Source organism: Suricata suricatta, chromosome 9 (assembly GCF_006229205.1).
Source record: "Suricata suricatta isolate VVHF042 chromosome 9, meerkat_22Aug2017_6uvM2_HiC, whole genome shotgun sequence".
Taxonomy (NCBI): Eukaryota; Metazoa; Chordata; class Mammalia; order Carnivora; family Herpestidae; genus Suricata; species Suricata suricatta.
The window spans coordinates 44,651,447-44,658,512 of NC_043708.1; the positions used below are offsets into that span (position 1 = coordinate 44,651,447).

The window sequence follows — 7,066 nt, forward strand, 5'->3', positions numbered from 1 at the left end:
AAAAAAAAAAAAACACAGCATGTAATTTCTGTCCTTGATGGAATGTATTAAATAAGCAAACACCCACAACAAGGAAAACAAGTACTACAATGTAAAAATATTAAGAAAAGAAAACCCTCTCACATGCATAAATGAAAGATTGCACACTTATTTAATATATAGTAGCAGAATATTTACTATTGAAGTATTATGTTTTTTAATACCATATCCATGTGGACAAGCCTTGTTGCAGAAGTTCTCTGATGAAAGCACAGTCCTGATGACACTTTACCTCCATAGTTCATCAGTTACAGACATTCACTCTGTGAAATAGGAAGGGAAATAGGCCTTTATGCCAGACTCCCCAGAAAATAAACGAATGCATGTTGTAAGGCAGTAAGACAACTGCTGATGATGGTTAAGATCCCTCAGTATCTCTCTCAGTTTTACTTCTCTTCAGTTCAGGATCTCATTCCTTTCTTTGTGTATAGAGGAATTCAAGCCCTTAAGGCACTCAAAGCAAGAAAAATAGGACAGAGTGATGATCTTATATTTTTCTTTCTCTTTGACCTGAGTGGTCAAACTAGGAAAAACTGCCAGCTGTTTTGTGCCATTCATTTTTGATATGCTAATATTGAGAAAATAGGTCCAAGGCAACTCCATACAGATTTGGGCCCATTTTGGCCAAGAGCTCATCTCATAGCACATAAAGAATGGCATTGCCATCTAGATCTTTGCTCCTTTGGGAATTCTATGATCTATGTAAAAGGAAGAGAGATGAGACATAGACCCACCTTATCCCATCCATCCACCTGTAGAACTGTAGAACCAACACCTGTGAGGTCACCTGCACTGACAGCCACACTACCTGTTGTAAACCTTGTAAGGAGAATGAGAGACTACAACAGATTCATCGGGTACAGGCTAGCTACCTAATTCCCGTTGTGATGAGGACAGCCAGCACATAAATAACAAGGGTGAGAAATGGCAAATCTAGTTAACCACACTTAAAATTTAAGTCCCTATAGGTGATAAGAATGGCACGGGCATATAGTAAGACAATAATTAAGTTCAGCATGTGAGTGTCTAGTATATGAAAGGCAGTGTTTCACAACAGTAACAGCATTTAAGAATAAATTTCAGGGACATAAAATCAAAGCCAAAGAATACTTCTTATAACAGAAAAAATTCCCCTTTTTTTGACTTCGAAACAACAATTCAACTTAAGGCTGTTGGACTAGGAAGGCTTCTGCAGTGGAATTTTAAAGTAGAAATTATAACCTGGTGGTCTTTGCCAATATTAATGTGTATGTTTCTCATCTCTTCTGTTTTTCTTTTATTTCTTCTCTTTCCTTTATAACTAACTCCAGCTTGATTTCTCTTCATGCTTGAGAATTCCAGTTTCCTCGTTTTTCATCTTCTTGTATCTGTGCCAGAATGTGCCTACAAATCAAACTCCAATTTCCCATGGAATACGGAGAGAAAAGATTCAGACATTACAACCCCACAGTTCCACATACAGATTTCAGCTATTTCTGATGTATTATGGGTTTGCTTATTGTAATTTAAATGAGAAAAATAGTTGAAAAAATTGTAAATATATTTTACAAGTGTTTTATAACCGAATTGGTATTTATGCTGCTTAAGGGTAACCTTAAAATATAGAGATAGACCGATGAGCATTCCTTATCAGAAAGACATAGTTGAACAGAAAAATAACAACTCTATGCACTTTTAAATCACCCAAAGACATCATCACAAAATGCTCAATTAAAAAAAGTATTAGCTAAACATTTATATAAACTCATTCTCTAGAGTGATAGGATTTCCTATGTGCAATTACCAAATTCCCAGTGTAAAGCAAAACCCATCTTTTTCTCCAGCCTCCTTGATTTTTGCCAAGTTTTACTTGCTGCATCCATCTTCTGGCACTCTGAACAAAGATTTGGGTGTTTTTAAGCTAGTTCCTTCAAAGTCTTATCTTTGACATTTGACAATTTTAAAGGAGTTCCTAAAGAGATCAAAGTGTTATTTTTTCTAAGTGTTTTATCTCTAAGGATTTACTAAATGAGTCCTTTGCAGTTCTCTCCTAGCCTTGATTTTTCCCCAACAGATATTGCAGGGACTTTGTGGCTTTTAGAAAAAGACTTGATTGAATTCACTGAATTGTTTGAGGACAGCACTGTTATAAATTAAGTCCTTCCTCCCAGGCATCCCCACTGTTCCTCCTGGTTTAACTGTCCCAGCCACCCCGTGGATTCTTTATCAAACAGGCACAGGTGAGGCCCTGCTGACTACATGGGGACCAGGCTGTGCCACGGTGGCCACATGGGCAGGAAAGCAGTCGAGGACTACAAAAAGTGACCACAGAGCAAGGTGATGGCGAGGGCCTTTGGGTGACCACCGGCACTACCAGACATTACTGCATATGAGCCTGGCCCACACTTTTGCCAGAGGGCTGTTGTCCTTATTTTACAGATTAGGAACAAAGGTTAAATGGGAAAACTAGGATATGAGCCAGTTTCTTTACTCCAAATATATTTTATGATACCAAGTGAGGTTTTCTTTCCTTTTATTCCTTTATTATTCCATATTGACCTAAGCAGTCAAAGGAAAGGGCTCTACCGATAGAATCCTGAGCTATTGAGGCTGTCTTGGGTGTTTGTTTGTTTGTTTTCCTGTGAGAGTAGAGTGGAAAGTCACATAAAGAGGAAGGAAAAAAAGGATAATTAAAAGAATCATTTCTGTTAGCTAAATTTTTATTCCTAACTCTAGGTAAAATCTATATAGAACATATTGTAATACTTATTCATTTGTTTGACTTTGTTTTCTTTTCAGTGGAATTGGATCACAGAATTGACTTTGAACTCCGAGAAGGCCTTGTGGAAAGCCGCTACTGGTCAGCTGTCACATCTCACACCGCCTATTGGTCATCCTTGGATGTTGCCCTCTTTCTTTTAACCTTCATGTACAAACATGAGCACGATAATAATGCAAAACCCAATTTAGATCCAATCTGAACTCTTCAAGGACACTAATGGCCCAAAACTGATTTCTTCTGTTAAAATATGTGTGTCAAGATATGATGGAGATTTCAGATTTAAGTGTGTTTTAGTTTTGTTTAGGGCAAGAAATATTTGAACTTAAAAGCACTTTATTTAAAAAACAAATATTTTTTCAGTCTGAAAGAAGTCATTTACACTTTTCATCATTTTAATTATGAGTCTGACACAGCCCCCTGCAGAGAATCAAGCAAGACCTGGAATTGAGTTTGGTTGAACTACAATGTTATAAATCACAATCTAATTTCTCCCAAATATAAAGGCATATTAATGAGTTGAATCTAACGTATTAACCAAAGTATGTTGTAAATCTAAAACAGTCACGGTCCAGTGTCGTCTACGTAAAGATCACGAGGTGGTATCACTGTTGTCGATTTCTATGAAAGCTTCTATTTCCACAGTTCCTTTGAAAGGAGAGGATGACAGATTTTAAGGTGTTTTTGAATTTAACTTGCGTAGAAAAACTAATGCTAAAAAAAACCCAATATTTGAACTACTGTATTTATAATTTATTACCTCTAACTGCTTTATTTCAATACGTGAAACATTACATTTTTAAAATGTCTCCTTTGAACAATTTAAGAACCACATTTCTTTTCTATAGCGTTAAGACCGTTTTTTCCCAAAATTCCATCTTTGTACTCTTCAGATGAATATATAGACACTGTGGCATACTTTCAGTATTTTTTTTTCATTAAAAACTTGTGGTTTCACATAAATAACACTAGTTCCATTATTTTGGTAAAAATATGAACTTTTTGTTATGTCACATGTACCTCAGAGAAAGCTAAAGTTTTCTAAATTTGACAAAGTACTCCACCATGACTATATTTCATTAACCTTAAGGGAAAATTAGTAAACAACTTTGGAGTGGTGAATACTACAACCATTTTAAATATATAAACATCTTTGTGCCAAACAATTAACGTGTATAAAGGGGTAGAGTGCGACTCGCGGCTTTTACTTGTGAAGTGTTTAAGAAAACATGGTTGAGACACACACCAGGCACAACAGACCAGGACTCTGAGGCCCTGGAAGAGTTTTCCTCCGCTGTGAGTGTCTCCACAGTGGTTTTCATCTGAGGGGCTCAAAGTGCTTTAAGCTTCAGTCATCTGTGTAGTGCTCCTTGAGGTAAGTAAATGATTATTTTCCTCCTCTTTCGTGCTAATACACTAAGGCACCAAAACATTTTAAAGTGCCTTGAATTAGGTTACAAAGCGAATAGAAGAGCTCAGAGTGAAACTAGACTGTATTCTTTTATATGCTGTTCAGTGACTAGTAACTCCCATGTGACTTCCTAGTAGTTTGCAGACAGTAATAATGACAACACAAGTTGCAGTACGTAATTTGGAGAAAAGACTGTGAAGCCAATATTTTGCCCTATTTGTTGTGTATGTTCTGTGGTTCTCACATACGAAGGAGGAGTCACTTAGAGGGGACCAGTAGCCATCTCTACCCCAAGCAGCCCTCACTTCTGAGTGGCTTCCACTAGGTTCCACGTAAGGTGCTGTCTTTGCTTATCTTCCAAGGATCTTTCTTAGCTACCCAATAATTGTTGTCAGACTGAGAGCAAAGTTGGTCAGTTGTGCATCTCACCCACTCCTTTCTTTATAAAAAGTCGTGGAATCTGTGGACTTACCTGTAGGTTTTCCTGACCACCATCAGTCCCTTGTCCTGGGCTTTCATTGAATTTACACAACATAAAGCATTTTGTTTTAGTGCTTAAAAAGAGCCCAAGCCCCCTGACCAAATATGTTACTCTTGCTATAAAAGGCTTCTGATGAGATCTTAGCAAAGCTGAAGCAATCTTTTTTGAATTTAGAGGCTCCTGTGAACTCAGGTCACTTTCATACCCTGTTTTATCTCATATGTCTAACTTAGTTCTCAGGAAAATTAAACTCCTGTCTCATATGACTGTATCATTAAGGGTACTTTCAGCATACGTTGCTGTAGTTGGTGTGACACTCAAATGTCTAAGTTTTAAGGGATTCATTTTTAGCCACTACAATGTGAAGAGTCCTTTTTCCTGGGGAGAGTAAGTCTATCAAAGCTTTTAATTTGATATGGAGAAAAAAGAAAAACATATTCCCATAGCTATAACAGATTATATGCTTTTAATTTTTCATGTTGAGAAAACAAAATCAAATTTAACCACTTGGAGATTATCTGAGTTCTTGAAAAGAGCAACATGTAAAACCCCCTTTTCAAAATTTGCTATTCTGGATTACTAAACAGGTGTTTGTTTTCAGTTTCATCAATAGAGAATAGAGATGGTGATCTTGATAGTAATCTTCTTGTTTCCATGTCTCTGCATGTTATCATGGAATGTACTTGTATATACACAAGCAATATACAGAGTATGTATAATTCCAGCTTGATTTAGAAGCTCTGTTACTGAGTAACATTTTGCAACTTTATTCCAGCAAGTACTAAATTGGTCAAAAAGTTCTGTTTTTGATACCATTAAAAATTTATTCTCTATTTGTGTACATGCTATGATGATTCTTCCAAGTACTGGTCAGATCCTTTCTATTTTAATCCAGTTAGGGTCTTAAGAATAACCAAAACTTAGAATAAGGAGAATGCTTTGGATTAAATCTTACCTTATTTTTACTTTGAAATTAACCTTTGCTAAATCCTTTTGTTACTTGATAACTTTATTTTCTTTTTAAAAAAATTTTTTTAATATTTATTTTTGAAAGGCAGAGATGGAGTGTGAGCAGGGGAGGGGAAGAGAGAGAAGGAAACACAGAAGGCTCCAGGCTCTGAGCTGTCAGCACAGAGCCCGATGCGGGGCTCAAACCCATGAACCAGGAGATCATGACCTGAGCCAAAGTCGGACGCTCAACAGACTGAGCTACCCAAGCGCCCCTCATAACTTTATTTTCAGGGTAGTTATGCTAATGTTATAATCCAACATTACTCTATTATAGAACATAATTATAAAATATACTGGGCTTCCCAATAACTACTCCTTTAGAAAATGTGAAGCAAGCCTTATGAATCTTTTTACCTCTTTCTAATAAAGCACATCTGGTAGCCTTTGGAAATTCTCACACTGCACATGTTCTGTAGAAAGCTTCAAGCAGTGATGTGTGAACATTCATTCTCATTCTCTTTTTCTGTTTTTCCTCTTTGGGGACTGAGGTATCCGAGTCTACAGGCATTTATTTCACACACCATATGCCAGGTTTCCATTCCCCTGCAGAGTAGCCAGGGAAAGAACCGTCAGTGCAGTATCACAGCTGGCCACTCGTTTCAGTGATGGCACCTGAGCCCCTTAAAGTGGAGCAGACCAGACCTAGAGGTTTCGCTGTAGGACCTGAAGTAGAGGAAAAATAATTGAATGGCTTTCTGATTAATTAAGTTCGTTAATATTTTTGTCTTCTCAGCTACTATGTTTGGACAGTTGAGAAAATTGAATATGTATATCTTAAAAGTATTTGTTAAATGTCTCCTTAAGTTTGTTTAAGTAATCTCTATACCCAATGTGGGGCTCGAACCCATGCCTGAGAGGAAATGTTGCATGCTCTTCTGACTGAGCCAGCCAGGTGTCCCTGTCTTAAAAGTATTTTTAAACAATCCTGTTGGCATGGATATGGAGTTAAAGAAACATGTGACACTAAAGAAGGGTCAAGGCAGAGCTAAAAGGATATAGTAATCATACACTAGAGAAATAACTAGAATTTTACTAAACTGAGTGTTGGCCAATATTCTGTTGATATTCTCAAGTTGTCTCTTACTTTCTGCTGTCATTCCTGGACCTCAGTCCTCTGACATAAATTGGATGATCCTCTGGCTGAATTTGAAACACCTACATTAAATAATTTTATCGTCAGGTTTGGGTGATATGTAAATTTCTGATGTTTCATAACTTACATGAAAAACGTTTGCTGTACCTACAAAGAGCAATTTGGCAGGAAGCACCCCCACTGAACTCTTAACTGTCTTTCCTCTAGATGGGTCTAGAGAGCCCATACAACTCACACTGTCTTCCTATATATTCTCCTTTTGCATTGGTCAAA

General features: G+C 37.1%; 1 protein-coding gene across 5 annotated transcripts in view; it reads left to right on the forward strand.

Moving 5' to 3' along the window:
- Positions 1-5,522, forward strand: part of DDHD1 (DDHD domain containing 1) — a 99,876-nt gene extending 94,354 nt beyond the window's left edge. For all 5 annotated transcript variants that reach the window (XM_029951511.1, XM_029951515.1, XM_029951513.1 and 2 more), the window contains one exon: positions 2,818-5,522. In XM_029951511.1, the coding sequence (XP_029807371.1) occupies positions 2,818-2,999 (182 nt within the window). In that variant the 3' untranslated portion in view covers positions 3,000-5,522. The remainder of the gene's footprint in view (positions 1-2,817) is intronic.
- Positions 5,523-7,066: the final 1,544 nt, after the last annotated feature.